General features: G+C 39.7%; 1 protein-coding gene and 1 long non-coding RNA gene across 4 annotated transcripts in view; one reads left to right on the plus strand and one right to left on the minus strand.

The window, feature by feature from the left end:
- Nucleotides 1-675: 675 nt before the first annotated feature.
- On the plus strand, nt 676-16,710 carry abhd5b (abhydrolase domain containing 5, lysophosphatidic acid acyltransferase b). 3 transcript variants are annotated; one of them, XM_079590012.1, is made up of 7 exons: nt 676-764; nt 1,677-1,762; nt 1,843-2,251; nt 6,184-6,332; nt 13,086-13,197; nt 13,294-13,480; nt 13,562-16,710. In XM_079590012.1, the coding sequence occupies exons 1-7, from the start codon at nt 724-726 to the stop codon at nt 13,724-13,726; spliced, it is 1,149 nt and encodes a 382-aa protein (XP_079446138.1). In that variant the 5' UTR covers nt 676-723; the 3' UTR covers nt 13,727-16,710. The 3 variants fall into 3 exon arrangements, with proteins under 3 accessions (XP_079446138.1, XP_079446139.1, XP_079446140.1); XM_079590013.1 differs by having other exon boundaries at nt 689-764; nt 13,149-13,197; XM_079590014.1 differs by having other exon boundaries at nt 689-764; nt 2,041-2,251.
- LOC306986616 overlaps nt 1,082-19,151 on the minus strand; it is a 35,139-nt gene continuing 17,069 nt past the window's right edge. Inside the window, exons 2-4 of the long non-coding RNA XR_013794998.1 lie at nt 9,852-9,959; nt 1,938-2,155; nt 1,082-1,755 (exon numbers count right to left, since the gene is read on the minus strand). This is a non-coding gene — a long non-coding RNA (uncharacterized lncRNA). The remainder of the gene's footprint in view (nt 1,756-1,937; nt 2,156-9,851; nt 9,960-19,151) is intronic.

Here is a 19,151-nt window from a genome sequence, read left to right on the forward strand (position 1 = left end):
TAGAGGCAATTCCAAAGGAGCGGATTGGAGTAGATTAAAAAAGAAATTACAATATGTTATCCGCCTTTTAGTGGTTTGCTTTGCTAAAGTATGTGAGTGCAAAAGTAATAGGCACTTGTGCAAAAAACATGTGAGGATGTTTTCAAAAATAAATGTTTAGACTAGTTTTTAGTTTTTAGAAAATAACTGGAGCAGAAATATACTTTTAAAAAAAACTAAACGTGCATAAACTCAGAACTGTAAATAAAATATCTAGAATCAGTAATATATCATTAATTCAATGTTCATTTATATTGTAATATGCCATAACAGAATATGTGATTTTCATGATTAAAACATAATTCACAGCATAAAATAACAACCTTAATTTCTGGCAACAGTGGGATTTTAACCGGGAACCTTTTGATCAACTTTACTCCCATATAAAATAAAGGGACAAAAAGTATAATTTATGATAAATGTAGACTTTCAAAAACATTGGTGTTGGAGGACACAAGTCATAAACAATTGTATAATAGCAACTGCAAATGGCCCTTGTGGCCCTAGAGTGTGACCTCTATCCGCTATAAAAATGAATATGTGCTTTAATCGAGAGTGGGTGAAATGTGCTTCTTTGGCCCTTGGGGATCTTCTTTGACCACTTCCCTATTTGCACTGTCTGTGTAGCAAGATCACATTCTCACAAAAATAATATGTCAGTGATGAAAGAGGAACAGAGGAAAAATGAGAACAAATCAAGAGGAATTTGTACTTACATATAGGAGGTAAGCTGTACAAACAACTATGTATATGTGTATGTTTATGATATATATATATATATATATATATATATATATATATATATATATATATATATATATATAGCCTATTTAATTTTTTTGATCATTTTAAGAATTTCGATTTTTTTGTAGTAAAAAAACTTGTTCTCATCAATGAGAACAGAACATGTTAGACATTGTTAGATTGGATGGATCTCCACATCAGAAATATCAGATATATTAGATCAGATAAAAAAGAGCAGAATTTATTAAATAAACTTAGTTGCATGTGTTTCATTGCTCATACTCTGTCTGGTTGTTTCCATGCTCAGACACAAATCTAACAAGCGTTACCACAGCAAAAACAATGGAAAATTACTGCTTGTTTACTGCACAATCATAAGATTATAAAACAATCATAAGATTAAACAACAAAAACATTGCAAGAGGAAGTAAAATAATAAGTAATATAAAATGTAAAAACATAAAATTACATAAATCAAATAATAATATAAATAATAATATTAATAAATGATTAAATGACGAATCAAATGACAACATAAATGACTAAATCATTATAAATGATTATAATATTAAAACAAAGAAAATAAAACACAACACAGATGGTCGCTCTCTTAAAAGACAGACACAGGTTGTTGGATCTTATTTCCTTCAAAATTTTGGTTCAGGATTGTCATCATTACATTTGTAAAAAGCAGATATATAAAAGTAGGGATCATGTAAAAACCCTTGTGAAATACCAGAAGGGCATGTCATAGTTCTGCCTGTTGGACAGAAAATCTTCTGAGACAAGAGCCAGAAGGGATGATGAGAAATTCAAGGGAAACAAACTAAAAACGGAATAGTTCTAGGCTTCATTATGTCTTCTTGTCAAGTGGGCATTTGTTCACATTATAGATCGGGGTGTATGTCCAGTTGGCTGCCGTCCTGGTGTCCCACCTCACTCTCCCATCTTATAAAATCAGAAGACAGAATCCTGAAACGTAAGTATATATGTGTAAGTGTGTAACTCCTAAAAAGATTCTGATCTCCATACAAACTATTCAACATATTGTATTTTCAGCCATAAAACTGAAGTTTACTCAAGGACATGTTCCAATTTCTTATGGCAACTACATTTGGACTCTGGGCTTTAATGAAAAAGAGAGCTCATCTGACCTCTCAGCCTCTGGGGTTCAACACCTTCAGGTTCCTTTAGTGCTACTACATGGTTTTGGGGGTGGAGTGGGTCTCTGGGTGAAAAACCTGTCTACCCTTGCAGGGGAAGGAAGGCCTGTGTACGCACTGGACATGCTGGGGTTTGGACGCAGCAGTCGACCAACCTTTGGCAGGGATGCCAAGGATGCAGAGGACCAGTTTGTAGAATCCTTGGAGGACTGGAGAAAGGCAGAAGGGTTGGAACATATGATTCTCCTGGGCCATGATCTTGGAGGATATGTGTCTACTGCCTATGCCCTGAAATATCCTAATAGGTAAATGTGTGTGTGGTTTTTAAGAAAGGGATAATCCACGGCTATCTGTAGATTAAACTATTTTAATGCACAATGTGTTGGGCAGTTGCCTCCATGGAGTGCATTCAAATTGTTTAATTCACAGTGAGCTGTGGATTATCCCACTTATACCATGGTCATTTGCCAGCATTGACAAGTTAAAACTGTCATTGATGTTTGCAGCACTAAATTTGACTGGAAGGGTTAACATGTTATGTTTGTCAGTTACCACTTGTTTAGCATTCTGTCCAATTTAACTCAGATACAGAAATAAAGTTAAGGTTACATATCCTATTGAATGGACTACTTGCACTGAGCTTCGTCAGAGTGTGAAACCCGATGAATAAGATCAGTACGAACCTCTGTTTATTTGTATTACATATTTTAATCGTTATTCTATCATTTTTTCAGTCAATCATTTCACTGTATGTGATGTACATGTTTATGTAAAAATTCTTGCTAATATTCATAGTAGCGCTGTCATTCCCCTCTACGCTGTGTGCATTTACCGTTTAAGTTTAATTAAATATTTAACATTGTTACCACACATTCATTCATTCAACAAAGACTGGAATAAGAGCACAAACGTGTCCAGCAATCCTTTTTATAAGTCAAATTCATTTAAAAATGTAAACTCACCAAGTATGAAATATGACCAGTAAGAGAAAAACACTGTTAAAGGAACACTCCGACTTTTTGGGACTTTAGCCTATTCAACTTATCCCCCAGAGTTAGATAAGTCCATACATATCTTTTTCATCTCCGTGCGTGCTATAAGTCTGTTTGACGCACCCACCACTAGCCTAGCTTAGCACAAAGACTGGATGTAAATGGTTGCAGCTAGCATACTAATCCAAATAAGTGACAAAATAACACAAACATTTTCCTATTTACATGTTGTGATTTGTATAGTCACAGAGTGTACAAAAAACAAAGTCAAATGAGACACAGACATATTTTAACTGTATAAATACTGGGAACTATATTCTCTGAAGGCGAAGCACTGCTACTTGGGCGGAGTGATAACCGCAGCACCTGAGACGCGCCGTGGTGAGGAGCAGAGAGTTCGTTCAGAGCGCGTCTCAGGTGCTCGGCTTTCCTGTAGCTCAGTGGTAAGAGCATTGCGTTAACAATGCAAGGTTGTGGGTTCGATCCCAGGGGATTGCACATACCTATGTATAAATGTATAGGATAATGCAATGTAAGTCGCTTTGGATAAAAGCGTCTGCCAAATGCATAAATGTAAATGTAAATGTAAATGCAACCATTTACATCCAGTCTTTGTGCTAAGCTAGGCTAGCGGTGGGTGCGTCAAACAGACTTATATCACGCGCGGAGATGAAAAAGGTATGTATGGACTTATCTAACTCTGGGGGATAAGTTGAATAGGCTAAAGTCCCAAAAAGTCGGAGTGTTCCTTTAAAAGAGAATATAAGCACTAGACTGCTGCAGGTAAAATATTTTTATTTATAGTAACTGTCTGTATGTAGGTGCGCTGAACGCCGTTACAGGAAACTCCTAAGTAGTAATAAGTAGAACACGAAGTAGTTGTGCAAGTAGTCCATTAAACATTTATAAGTGCCCAATTCAGAGGTTGCATCCTATGAAGGGCATATTAGAAAGCCGACTGCGTCACTGCTGCATACAAAGGCTGTCCCAATTCAAAGGCTCCTTAAAATGTGGCCTCCAAATGTGTCCTTCGTTTCCCATGAAATTAAGAATACATCTGATGGATCCTTTGTGGCCTTGCCTTCCCTTCAATTCATTGCGTGCCAATGACAATAGTTGTTGTTGTGTTTTTTTGAGAGAGAGAGTTTTAATTACACTTTGAAAAGTAAGTATTTGGTTTCAACTAACTCAAATATCTAATGATACAAATGTAAAAAAAAAAAAAAAAAAAATTAAGCCATTCAAATGTTGTCATATCTTACTAATATGCATTTTAAAAATGAACCATGGTGAACATATTTAGACACACTGTAAACCCTAATGTTCAAAATAATTAATTAGTTTGAGTAGGGTAAACAAATTAGATCAATTAAATTGACTTTTATTAGTATATAGAACTCTTTTTCTTTTGAGTTCATAAAACTAACACATTTTAAGTAATCTGAATTGTTTCATTGTTTTGAGTTTTATGAACTTGTTTCTTTTCATTTTCAGACGAACTTAAATTTAACTGCAACTGGGCTGGCATTTCTATTTCCCATCATGCTTTGCTATGGCACTCGAAAGTGAGAGTAAATGCTAAAATTAAGTGTTATATATATATATATATATATATAATTATTATTTTGTGTGTGTGCAATATTAATGTTAAGTGGGAGATTTATTAGTGTTTAATTTTTAGTTATGCTAATTTAAAGAGTTCCTTTGTTTTTTTTTGGTTTTGTTTGGTGACAAGTGGAGCATGAGCTTGGTTTGAGGACAGGTATGTTGAATATTCTATATTATTGTACTCATTCGGCAATTGCTATGCTTAATGCTGTCAAAGCATTGTGTAATTAATGGCGCTTTTCCACTGCATGGTACGGCTCGGTACGGTTCGACTCGGCGCGGAACGGTTCGGCTCGGCTCGCTTCGCTTTTCCACTGCGTGGTACGACTCGACTCGGTACGGCACGGGTCGGTTCACTTTAGCTCGGTTGCTTTTCCACTGCAGTTAGTACCGCTTCAAAGTGGGTGGGACTGATAATAGTTGTAGGTCCGGTAGTAGCCGTGTGCGGCTAAGAGCTGTGCTACTTCCGCTCCTCGGCAACCAACGAGAGGAACGTCTGCACCTCGTCCACTGACCACGATTCAGCCATTTCTTGTTTGATTTTTTTGTTACTTTTTTTGTCAAGTAAATACTCTAAACACAGGTGCTACCGCGTTGGCTGTTGTCTGGCTATTTAAATCTAGCGGGTTTAGTGTCTCGTGTCGCAAATACAATGACGCTGAAGTGACGATTCTGTCTGACCAATCAGTGATCTGCAGTGTTTTCACGTCACATTATAGTATCGGTACGGTACGCTTGGAACCTCAACAGAGGTGGTACCATTTAAAGTGAGCCGTACCGTACCGTGCCATGCAGTGGAAATGCGCCATAAGTGAGCCGTACCGAAACGAGCCGTACCGTACCATGCAGTGGAAAAGCGCCATAATTAGCAAGATAGCATTTACTGAATTGGATATTTAAAGCTAGCCAAGTTTTCACTTCTAAAAATATTTAAGTTGAGATTACATAGATATTTTAAGTTAAATGTCTGAGAGTTAGCTTACTCAAATATTTCAAGTTAATAGCAATTAAAAGTACAAAATAAAAATCTGCAAGTTCTACTTACTTAAACTGAATTTCTTAATTTAAAACCTTAAAGTTTTGCCAATTTATTTGGGTTTACAGTGCAGTTTGTGAACCCTGTTTTGTTTTCAGACAGTTTAATATTACTTTAAAAAAAAGTTCAGTACAAACGTTACTGCTGCTCGTCAACAGCAGCTGTCACAGTTGTTATAGCGACAAGTACTTGACCGTCTGACTTTTGCAGCCTTCAAAGGATGCAGCCTTTGAACTGGGACAGTTTATTTAAATTAATCCTTTCAATTATAGAGAAAATGAGATGGTGTGTGTGTGTGTGTGTGTGTGTGTGTGTGTGTGTGTGTGTGTGTGTGTGTAAGTGCGACACTCTTTCTTTGTGTAAGTGATGTGTGTGTGGTTCATTAAAAGCAGCACATTAATATAGAACTGTGATTAAACTGACTTGGAACTACCTGTGCATTAAGCGGTTGTATTGCCCACATTGCAGCCAATCAGAATCGAGTAGGCTATTCAGACAGACTTGATGGCATAAAACAAAATAATATTTTAACAATATTGAATCAGTCAAGGATGCTTTCAATGTCTGCTATGAAGAATATTGTCTAAATTAATTTACACAGATTGAAGCACTTGGTGTTGGTGGAGCCATGGGGTTTTGCAGCAAGACCAAATGTTCAGGAGCGTTGGGTTCCCATTTGGATTAAAGCCTTTGGGACAGCAATGAATCCATTCAACCCACTTGGTCCGCTTAGGCTGGCAGGCCCACTGGGTATGAAACTGTTGTTATTGTTTACTAATTGTTTAACTATTGTTTTATTCAAACTATAAAAATTGTTTTCAATCAAAATAAAATATACATTTTAAATGAAAAACGTAAACTAAAAAAATGTTGCCTTGGCAAATAAAGGAAATAAATAATTGTTGAAGCAGTTGAAATAAAAGATGAAGCAGGTACATAACTAGGCCATCACTAGCTTTTCATAAATTAAAATGTTAATTTATGAAAAACTAAATAAATAAAAATTGATTTTAACCTGGGCAAAATTGTTTGTCAAATGTTTACATAGCAGTTAATATTTTAGTAAAATCAGTTGTTAGTAGTTAGTTAATCAATCAATCAATCAATCAATCAATCAATCAATCAATCAATTGAACAAAAGTTGTTAAAGGAGACAAAAATAATAATAATTCAACAAACACTTTTGTTTATTATTGATTTTCTGTCTGACTTGCCTACAAGTATAGGGCTGGGTATCATTCAAACATTTTCGATACCGATACCATGACTTCGATACCAGTTCCTGAACGATACTTTTTCCGATACCAATTTTATGAACAGATAATGTTGTAGCAGAGGCTGTTACATTAATGTGAAGAGGGGGAAAAATAAAGCTAAGAAAAGCCAAAAAAAGCTAAACTGTTAATGCAGCTAACCTTAAGGATAAGCACACTTTACAAGATGCCTAGTTTAATAGGAGTTAATTACGTTTTCCCGTTAAAATTCTTCTGCATGTTCATTCTATATAATATTCTGGGTGACCAAACGTCCTTTTTTTCCCAGACATGTCCGGCCAGGATTTCGAGATCGCCCCAAAATTTCCGGGATTCGGCTTTTGCTCTCTACAGTCGCCATTCATTATGTTTACATAACTACATTTTTTGACACTGATACGTACTGTATGGCCAGCTTTGCAGGTTATGCATTCTGCTTCACACAGATCACGACCGAGACGAAAACACAGGAATTTTCTTAGCAATGCTTAAACGCACATCAACCGATCACTTGTTTAGCGTTCATGTAAACACTACATTCAGATTCACCAATCGGAATGAATTCAGTCCGATTGAAACAAAAGGTGTGCATGTAAACAATGAATGGTGACTGCCGATCAAAAGCAAAATACCAGACATTTTGGGCGATCTCGAAATCCCGGCCAGACATGTCAGGGAAAAAGAGGACGCATGGTCACCCTATTATATTCTAAATACTGTTGCATAATCTTCACTAATGACTTTTGACACTTATATCAATAAATATATCAAAAGTGTCACTGGCAAAACCTTATCATCTTCTATTATTAGTCTTAATTCCTCTAGTCTCTACCAGTGGAGGAAGTACTAGTAATAATACCATAATGAAAACATGTACAGTACTTTTACTTAAATACTATTTTAAATAAGTAAGTAGTCAGCAAAATGTACTAAACATGAAACTACTCATTATGCAAAATGGTCCCATATTAAAGTGTTATAATTATATAAATTATTGTAATATTGCTTGATGTTGTAACGTAGCGTTATAGGCAGAATGGCTATAATGCATGCGATAATTGCAACAGCTGCTGTGCATCACGGCGTGAGCATATAATGAGCAGAGGGTGCGTCGCATCTTTGTTTTTCCCCTGAGGAGACGGACTTTGTGACTTGGCCGTACAGTGGAGGCTCAGCAACCGCGGCGACGGGACGTACGTCTCCATTCCCTCCTCGGGAAATAAGGGTTACCACACGTAACCGAGACGTTCCCCTTCATCAGTCACTCTCCACACATGCCAGAGGTGATTCTGACAAACTGGGGATATCTACAAACACGCCACTTCTGCTGGCCCTTCCAGCGCTCCGCTTGAGTCTCCTGGCCTGACCGCAGTGTTGGGCAGAAAGTAGGAGCTCTAAGCAGAGATGGTCAGTCACTGCTGTTCCGCAAGAACCACTCAGTGTAACTTATTGGATTATTGGCCACTGGGGGCGAGTGAACGTGTTGGGTATCGCCCAGCCCGCAACTCTACATATATCTGTCAGTGAGGCGCCTTGAGCCAGCTCCCAGGAGAAAGAAACACTTCTAGTTGAGTTTGCTCGCAACCCGAATGGGCAAGGCATGTCTTGGGACTGGTACGCCAAGACAATAGCATCCACTATTCAGTAGGCTAACCTCTGCTTGGAGACAGCCTTTCCCTTCTGCTGGCCTCCGTAACAGACTAATAGCTGGTTTGAGGTCCTAAAGCTTTGCGTTCTGTCTACGTATAACCGCAAGGAGCAGAGGAACAGAGAAAAGTCAGGTCTGGGTCTGCCTCCTCTGAAGGGGGAGTTCTAGGCATGAGTTTTGGGCATCAGGTCTTGTTGGGTAGCATGTCAGGTCCAGTACGGCGCATCTAGCAAGACCTGCTCCTCATCCTCCCTGACTTTGTGCGAGAAGGCTCACTGGGGGAAACGCATACTTGCGCAGACCCCGGGGCCAGCTGTGTGCCAGTGCATCCGTGCCGAGGGTCCCCTCGGTCAGGGAGTAAAAAAAACTGGCAATGGGTCGAGTCCGAAGAGGCAAACAGATCTACCTGTGCGGCTCCGGAGAAGTCCCATATCAGCTGGACCGCCTGGGGATGGAGTCGCCACTCTCCCGGAAGCGTAGGCTGTCATGAGAGCTCGTTGGCTGCACGATTGAGCACTCCTGGGATATGAATGGCACGAAGTGACCTCAGATGCTTCTGACTCCAAAGGAGGAGATGGCGGGCGAGTTGCGACATGCAGAGGGAGTGTAGACCACCTTGACAGTTGATGTACGCAACGGTTGCAGTGCTGTACGTACGGAACAGTACATGTTTGCCATGTAGCGGCCCCTTGAGAAGGCCCAGCGCAAGGCTTACTGCAAGCAACTCGAGGCAATTGATGTGCCAATGCAGTTGGGGCCCTGTCCACAGACCCGATACTGCATGCCCGTTGTACGTGGCCCCCCCAGCCAGTGGCAGTTCAACACCAACTGGACGCGCTCCTTTGTGAGTCGTGCTGTCTGGTTGACCGAGTCTAACTCCATACTGAGAAAAGAGACACTCTGCACCAGGGAGAGTTTGCTTTTTTCCAGTTGACCCGAAGGCCCAACAGGCTGAGGTGCCTGAGCACCATGTCCCTGTGTTCACACAACTGATCCGAAGACTGAGCGAGAATCAGCCGGTCGTCGAGATAGTTGAGAATGCGAACGCCGTATTCTCAGAGTGAAACAATGGCTATCTCTGCGACCTTCGGAAAGATGCAAGGTGACAGGGACAGCCCGAAGGGCAGGACTTTGTACTGGTATGCACATCCTACGAACGAAAAGCGCAGAAATGGTCTGTGTCGAGACATGAAAGTACTTGTCCTTCAGGTCGATCGCTGCAAACCAATCTCGGGGATGGATGCATTCGAAAATGCGTTGAAAACATCTTGGCACTACATTCTAGGCACTACATGCAAACATGTCTTTAAATATTAATTCAGTTTACCAAAGCAGTCAACATTTATTAGATTAAAATGCCAGCATTACCATAGGAAGTAGGAACACAACTAGCGTGCCTGGGGTGCTTCTCATTTCTTCATCCTGGTTTCCTTTCCTCGCGTCTCAGCTCCACCCCCTGTAGAATGCGAGGGAAGGCTGCAAGGAAAGTAAAAGAGGACGGAGTTGAAGGAAAGCGTATTATACATGGGAATACTTGATTACTCGAGTGTCACTTCAAGGCGTCATCAGCAGCGCTCAAAGGATCTGCCCTTATGTTGTTAAAGTTTGTTTATTTAAGAAATTCATAATAAATAATAATAAAGCAAGATACCCTGTTGAAATATGGGAGATGTGTGGTTTATTTAAACTGCAGTAAAGCAAGAAAGTTAAAGGTAAAGTATAAATTAAAATGATTGTGACCGATGTGAAGGGGGAGGAGAATTGATACGTGTGTCACGTTTATTCGATAAAATTCTTGCGCAAAGGACACACCAATGTATCCTCGCTTATGACTCCTTAAGAAGCCTCCTCACTCCTCGATCCTCGCCTCCTCGTGGTGCAATTAAAGAATTGAGATGTCCTTCAAGATGGCTGAGTTCAATCGGTTTCCTGGTCATAGGATAGATGACAGAGGAGCGAAGAAACAAGGAGGGATATTGAGAAGCACCCCTGGAGAGCACCTAAAGTGCGCCACTAATGAGTGTCCTACCAGAAACAAACCCTACATACTGTAGTTCTGGGAAGAAAAGTAGCTATGACCAAACATACTGTAAATGAACAATGAACAGAAAACATTAATTCATTTCGATCAAATTAAATGTATTGGTGGTAGTTATTTTAATTTTAAATAGTGCCCGTCCCTTGTCACTTGTCGCCTGTCAATGACGTAATATCCACGTTATCCCTGGTTTACGCTTGTACTGCCATGGTAACCATGGCGACAGACGTGGACAACTGCGTGACGTCTAGTGGCACGCTGTTGCTGTTTTGTTCAAACATTATGGACCATGGCAAGTTGACTTTGGGACAAAAGGAAAAATAAAATTATTAATATCAGCGTGGCATTTTCGAGATGCTGAGAGCTCCACGTCCGCAACAAACTTCGACTTGACAGAGCTTCACGACTTGACAGAGACACTGCTCTTGCATGTACTTTATTAGACAGGTGAGCAAATGTACATAAAACAAATTAATGTTATATAGCTCAACATGATGAAATGTTAGAAAATATGATCAGTATGTAATTCCAATGTTGATCTAGCTTACTGTCCATATAGCCAACAAACTAACACATTATAACTTTCAACACATTCAAATTAAGTTTAGTATGATATGTAGTGAAACAGTGCTGAGGTTACCTCACAAATTTAATTTGTTGAAGTTTAATTTAATTCAGCACTTGTGGGTAGTTCGGTAGAATGCAATGTCCTCATTCCTTTATATCCACGGGACTCGCGTGTGGCGCTATCACACACAGATATCAATCTGTCTCTCACTAGCAATCGCAACCTGCTTCAAACCACAGTCATGTTAAAATACATGAATGTATTCACTCATCCATAAACATTATTTCCCATAAACATTATTAGATCCATCGGCATGACAACAAATTCCATGATTCCGCTTATTCACTGCGTCATCTTCCTACACCTTTGTTATTGTAAGAGGTTAACGATCCCTGGCGACAAAATAAATTACCTTTTGTAGCTTCAATTCAGGTATTAGTACATAATTATTCATGTACGGTTATTGTAAAGTGTTACCAATATTTTTAACTCCTTGACGTTGACCGCACTAGTTAAAGGTCCCATGGCATGAAAATGTAACTTTATGAGGTTTTTTAACATTAATATGAGTTCCCCTAGCCTGCTTATGGTCCCCCAGTGGCTAGAAATTTTGATAGGTGTAAACCAATCCTGCTCCGCTTTTGAGAAAATTAAAGCTCAGACGGGCGAATCTGGAATCTTCCCTATATGTCGTCATACGGGGAAAGGTTACCTCCCCTTTCTCTGCTTTGCCCGCAAAGAGAATTTGTCCCGCCCATGAGAAAATGAGCAACGAGAGCGTGATATTGTTTTTTTTCTCGAGAGACATCAGGCTTAAAAACGACGAAGCATGGCAGTTGCTCAGTGTTTGGATGTACAAATGAACACAAACGTTTTTTTTTTTTTAGTTCCTTCATCCGAGCCTCTGAAGAACCAGTGGTGGGTAATGTGAATTTATGCTGTGTAATTGTTCAAGTTCAGACAGATAATCTTTCTCTCAAAATCGTTCAATACGGTTTATGCATCAGTAAATCAAGCCAGTGACTAAAATATAAATTTCACATCGTTTCTCTTAGTAGGATGAAAATAATCTTATTTAAACTGTAATTAAAATATATACAAGAACAATCACAGAACAATCCCTTTCCAATCGCCCAAGCTGTCAATCACACAGCGCGAGTTGATCTGGACACTTGCCAAAACTCGTTATGAAATCAATGACGGTGTTACACTGCACAACAAAGCTCTTACTGTATTTACCTCATGTTTGCATTGGTGAAAGCATTAGTGAGAGTGCAGAAACTGCGTTGCAATTATAAGATCTTCATTCACGTGATCATTAGACTGTCATCTGCTGAATGCTCATCACTGCAACCTTTTATGTCAAGGGAATAGATCTAAATACTTTAAAAATTTCTCACGATTTGTTAATCTCAATAGCTAGTAAAAATGTATAATAGCTGTACTGTAATAGTAATCGTTTTTGAGAGAGTTCCACATGCAATGCTGGCTATTTCATATGCAAGCATGTCAGCCAATCACAGTGGGCGTTTACACTGAGGTCTCACAGCAGACACGCCCCTTCAAACAGAGCGTTCAAATTAGAGGCTAAAATCAGGCTAGGAAAAATTACTTATTTCTAAATTATGACAATTTTTTAACTAAAAAAACATACTAACATTATAAGGGCACCCCAGGAAACATTATTAAAATAATCCATGCCATGCGACCTTTAAGATATATCTCCACTGTGATGTAGAAATATTGTGAGATGCAAGATCACAGCCAGAAATCCCATAGGCCAGGGGTGCCCAATCCTGCTCCTGCCAATCGACTGTCCTGCACAGTTCATCTCCAACCCTAATAAAACACACCTGAAGCAACCAATTAAGGTCTTCAGGATCACTTGAAAATTAAAGGCAGGTGTGTTTGATTAGGGCAGGAGCAGGATTGGGCACCCCTGCCATAGGCCTAATACGGTATTTGATCTTTCTTTACAAATGTATTTCTCTTTCAGGTCCTTTGTTGCTGCAGCTTTTGCGATCAGATTTTAAGCAGAAATACGCTTCTGTATTTGCAGACGACACTGTGGCTGATTACATATACCATGTGAATGCACAAACAGCCAGGTAAACTGTGAACCCGGGCAGAATACAAGCTATTTTCTGACCTAACAGACAGGTTAAAATAAAAAACGTTTACAAATTTGTCTTGTGATTGGGCAGTGGTGAGACAGCATTTAAAAACATGACAATCCCATATGGATGGCCTAAGCAACCCATGATGGACCGCGTGGAGATGATCAGTCCCTCTCTTCCCATGACTTTCATCTATGGATCACGTTCCAGCATTGATGGCCAATCAGGAAAAGCTATTCAAGAAATGAGACCTGACTCGCACACAAAAATCATAGTGAGTTTTATTCCATCGCACTATTTTCCCTCAAACCCTCAAACTCTCAACAGTAACAGTTTTCTTTTTAATTGCTCCAAGGTCCTCCAGGGAGCAGGACACTACGTATTTGCAGACCAATCAGAAGACTTCAACCAGGCTGTGCTTAAGATATGCAATAATGAATGCATAAAGGAGAGAAAACATGAGTCAGTGCGAGTTAAAGGAGGATCAGATGAAGGTGATAAGGGAGAGATAGATGCCTGAACGGTACTATAAGAGGAAAAGGAGGCAGAAAATATGAAAGGAAAGGAAGGAGGAAAAATTGCATGATCATTTATCTTGCTTACTGCTCCGCGCTTTGCTCTATCACTTTTATATTTTATCTCCTTTTATCACCTAATTTTAACTTCAGCAAATAAGCACAGTGCTCAAACGCTTGGATTACTACAAAAAAAGCAAAATTATTTATTATTCGACCAGCCTCCCACTGAAAGCTTACATTCCAGGGAAGAGAAAACACAACTGCCTACATTCATACGGATAAGAGAAAATGCCTCTTCAGGAATCTACTTGCTTCACTAACTGCCACAGACTTTTACAAAGGATTGCAGTTCTTGAAACAAAGTTACTTGCGGGAAAACCAAACCAGACGGAATTCTTTAGGTACTAGTGCCTATTATTTATGGCACTTTTCCACTACACAGTACCAGCTCGCCTTGCCTCGCCTTTGTTTGCTTTTCCACTGTGTAAAAGTTGTACTGGTACCTGCTTCCAGATACTTTTTTTTGTATCACCTTCGGCGAGGTTCTGAGCGAGCAGAGGCGAGCTTTAGGTACTAGTGCCTATTATTTAGATACTAGTGCTTATTCTTTAGGTACTAACTTTTTAAAGATACTAGTACTTATTCATTAGATACTAGTTCTTATTCTTTAGGTCCTAAAGAATAAGCACTAGTAGCTAATGAATTACTAGTAGTTAATGGAATAGATACTAGTATCTAAAAAATAAGTACTAGTAGCATGAAAATAGATACTAGTCGGTTTAAATGATTACATTTTAAAACGGCTTGCTATAGCGAGACACAAAGGCACTCGAGAAATCAGATTGTCACGAGTATCACATATTGCCGCAGTAGCATCGTCTACCCCAGATACGGCTCTGACAAGGATTGCAAACACTGGTCTCCTACCACCGCCTATACATCTTGAGAACAGATTTGAAGTATTATTGAATGAGGAATCCCCAAATTTGATGAATGTGATCGAACACAGACTGAATAAGCCAGTAGCTAACACTGATGCTAACTGGCGCTCAAGGTCGAGCAGCGGCACTCAGCTTAGAGCGCAGCCGAGCCCAGGACTCTGATAGTGGGTGACTCCATAATCAGAAACATTAGTAGCAGGGATACAACTACGTGCTGCCTTCCACAAGCAACAACTTCTGATGTAAACAGGGAACTTGAGAACATTCTGATGAAACATAAGACTGCAAATCGACTCATCATTCATGTGGGGAAGAATGATATTCATAAAGACCCATCAGAACTCCTTAAGAAGGATTTCAATTAACTTTTTGAAACACTTAAAAGATTGAAAATGTATCAGTGGACCACTCCCAGCAAGAGGAACAAAAAGGTTTTCACGGTTGCTTGGTTGCAAAAAACCTGCAATATAAAAGAAGTGAACTTCATTGACAACTTTAAACTTTTCTGGAGTCATAGGCAACTGTTTCAACAGGATGGCCACCACTCAAACAAACTTGGTTCAAGAGTGCTGAAGGACAATATCTACTTCTCCCTCCATCATCCCTTTGAGGAGTGCGCCAATCCACTCAACCTGAATGGCACACACACACACATGGATACAGTATGAATGACCACAGGACTTCACTACAGCACCTGAATGGACAAGCGGTTGACACGTCACACAAGGACAATGATAACACCACTCCGCCACAACAACCTCTGCTCACGGTTACAATCTCAGCTGAGCCCTGCCCACAGAGCTCACCACAGACAGACTGTGACATACTAGAACTGCTCCAAGATTCAGTACCCAAAGACGACTTTCTGGAAAACAGCCAGGGAAACCAGGACAGCATATTACAGCCTCCAATAACACCAGAGCAACAGCCATCTTCACTTCTGTGCTTCTCAGAGAAAATGGAAAAACTGGTGTATGCTGGAACCAAACTATCCCACTCTTTTGCTGCAAGCCCCCAGATATCAACCAAAAAACTGCAGGCCCCGCAACCACCAAAGCCAAACCAAGAGCGGGCCCAGCTCGCCCACCCCCTCCTCCTGTGAGAACTCTTCGGCCTCTGCCACAACGCCAGGGCCCACACCCTCCTCCTTCTGCTCGAGGTGAACCAAAAACAACTGATACCAGCTCTTAGTGATATGTGTCAGGTCCCCGCTATGATAACAGTAACTTTCTCAAATGTTTACAGAACAAGCAGAAACCCAGTGTGCCTGTATCTTTCTCTATTGCTGTTCGATTACATGATAGTACAAGGCCTTCAAAAACCGTACAGCAAACCTATCTAATCTGGTGCCTATTACACACCAAACTAAGATTGCTGTGGGGACTAAAAGTAAGACTGTTAAGTTAGCACTTTTAAACATCCGCTCACTTAAAAATAAATAACTTCTAGTCAACTACTTAATAACCACATACAACCTGGATTTTATGTTTTTAAATGAAACATGGCTAGAAGACAGCTGCAGTGCAACAGTCCTCAATTAAACTTTACTTTTATGAGTGTCTGCAGAGCTGTTAGGAGAGGTGAGGGTTTAGCTGCTCTTTTTAAAGATGTCTATCAATGTGAGCAAATATCATTTGGTAATTACCCGTCTTTCCAATATCTGGGTATTGTGTTAAAAGGTGCTCCACACATTTGACTTATTGTTTACAGGCCTCCAAAATACTCTTCAGCCTTTGCTGAGGACTTTACAGAACTGTTATCAACCATTTCCTCAAAGTTTTTCCATTTCTGGATATTTTAACATTCACATAGATAATGCAGAAACCAATATGGCAAAATAAATCAAAACTGTTTTGAAATTTTTTTGTTGTTGGCATGTACATGGACCCACACACAATCGTGGACACACTCTAGATTTACTTATCAGTAAGGGTCTAAACATTTCATCGATTGTTATTAAGGATGTCGCACTGTCTGATCATTTCTGTATTTTCTTTGATATATTTATCTCTCCTACCATTGAAGCTACACTCTAAAAAATGCTGGGTTGTTTCAACCCAATTTTGGGTAAAATATGGACAAACCCAAACGTTGGGTTAAAAATATAATGTAAAAATTGAACCCAACGGCTGGGTTTGTCCATATTTTACCCAAAATTGGGTTGAAACAACCCAGCATTTCTTAGAGTGTAGATCTGTGTCTGTCAAGAAGAGATGCTTAAATGAGAACACTAGTGTACTATTTATGAAGGCTATATCTTTAACACCAAGCATATCTGCTGACTCCTTGATTCTTTTAACTCAAAAGTTAAAAGTGTAATTGATGATATTGCTCCTGTGAAAGTCAGGAAGAGTGGTAGACAAAAAGCACCTTGGAGAAACTCAACAGCAGTGCAAAATATTAAAAGACAATGCTGAAAAACAGAGCTGTGGCGGAAGACAAAACTTGTAGTACATTATAACATCTACAAAGACACCATCCCTGCTTTCAATATGGAACTAGTCAAAGCTAGACAGACTTTCTTCTCAAATATTATAAACATCAATTTAAACAACACACGCACTATTTTTGCTACTGTAATGTAGAGAGACTGACAACCCCCCCAAGCCAGATTCCCAGTGAAATGCTCTCAGACAGCAAGTGCAGTAAGTTTGCTTCTTTCTTCTCTGAGAAAATCAATAATATCAGAAAGGTGATCAGCACATCCTTGAGTTGCGCTGGGGTCAGACAGATCAGACCACAACCTGAGAAAGTAGTTACTATGTCTGATTTAGAAGAAATTGATGGCAAAATTTTGGAAGAAACCGTACAGCACCTTAAAACATCAACCTACACCCTTGACACACTTCCCACATCTTTTTTCAAAAATGTGTTTTACTGTTTAGAAGCAGATCTCCTAGAAGTGGTAAATGTCTCACTTCTTTCTGGTAGCTTTCCAAACTCCTTGAAAACTGCAGCTGTCAAGCCCCCCCTGAAAAAGAGCAATCTGGAAAAGACCATATTAAACAACTATAGACCGATCTCAAATCTTCCTTTCATAGGCAAGATCATTGAAAAAGTTGTCTTCAATCAGCTGAACAAATTCTTAAGCTCAAACGGATACTTTGACTATTTTCAATCTGGTTTCTGATCGTATCACAGCACAGAGACACCGCTCATAAAGATAATCAACGATATTCGCTTAATACTGATACAGGCAAATTATCAGTGCTGGTTCTACTCGACCTCAATGCTGCATTTGACACTGTTGATCACAACATACTTCTTGACAGGCTGGAAAACTGGCTGGGGCTTTCTGGGATAGTCCTAAAGTGGTTCAGGTCACACTTAGGTACTTAGGAGGGAGAGGTTATTATGTGAGTATAGGAGACCATAAGTCTGAGTGGACATCCATGACATGCGGAGTCCCTCAAGGCTCAATTATTGTGCCACTCCTATTCAACCTGTACATGCTCCCAATGAGCCAAATAATGAGAAAGAACCAAATTGCTTACCAAATTGCACAGCTATGCAGACGACACACAGATCTACTTAGCCCTATCGCCTAATGATTACAGCCCCATTGACTCCCTGTTCCAATTGTTACGGATCTGTCGGCTCCTCCTCTGTTAATTATGTCTCCCTTACAGGTGAGCGGAGCACAGGTGTGGCATATCATGTGTGATTTGCCTCCAGCATCGTGTGCTTTAAAAGGTTCTCCAGACCGGATTGAGGGGTCGCCGATTTCTCCTTCTCTCCCGCACCGTTTTGCTGATTTTGTTTCCTTTTTGCATTACTCTTCATATACCCTGATTGCATACGTTTTTATTTCTCCTGACTAACACATATACTGACTTTATTTACTTTACGTTGCTCATCCTTTATCTTTAATAAACATATTTTCTTTAAATCAAACTAATCCGCGTGGTCTCCCCTCTCTGTTGCACGGCCCGGCACAGGCCAGGTGTAACAGATTGGTGGCTCGTCAAGGGATTTGAACGATCGGGATCGGAAACGACAAACAAATTGTGGGGGCTCGTTAAAGAAAAATAAGGATCCGAAACGACATCGGTAAATATTTTTTTTGCTTATAACTAGGTTAAGCCTAAGTATTAGAAGCTGTAAGTATTTAGACCGTTTCGTTTAAGTGCGTTTGATTTGGAAAGTGCTTTGATAGTTCATTGAGTTGAACGGTTGTAGTTTTGAATCATTGGGAAGATGCATGTGGATTAGTTTGTAGATAAATTGCGTTTGAAATCCGTTCATAATTTGTTTTTTCTTTCGTTGTTGGTGCGTGAGAGGAGGAGAACATTTTGTTAATTTGTGCCTGGGTGTTGAAGTGAGCCAGGTTGAAGAATCGGCGGTGAGCTATTGTTTAGGTGTGGGTCTGCACTGCGCGTTTAGGATTGAGTTTGTTGGGAAAGTACTCGATAAATTAATTATCGGAGCTTTAGGAGTGCCCGTAAAGCATTAATGTTTGTTATTTTGTTTTGTTATTTTAGTTTGT

Source organism: Phoxinus phoxinus, assembly GCF_949152265.1.
Source record: "Phoxinus phoxinus genome assembly, chromosome: 19".
Classification (NCBI taxonomy): Eukaryota; Metazoa; Chordata; class Actinopteri; order Cypriniformes; family Leuciscidae; genus Phoxinus; species Phoxinus phoxinus.

What these genes read in the sequence shown, in the direction of transcription:
- abhd5b (XM_079590012.1), top strand. Translation starts at nt 724, where the DNA reads ATGAGAACAAATCAAGAGGAATTTGTACTTACATATAGGAG. An exon ending in GCCCTGAAATATCCTAATAG is followed by an intron (nt 2,252 to 6,183) that starts GTAAATGTGTGT and finishes TAATTTACACAG; the next exon opens with ATTGAAGCACTTGGTGTTGG. An exon ending in TAGGCTGGCAGGCCCACTGG is followed by an intron (nt 6,333 to 13,085) that starts GTATGAAACTGT and finishes TTTCTCTTTCAG; the next exon opens with GTCCTTTGTTGCTGCAGCTT.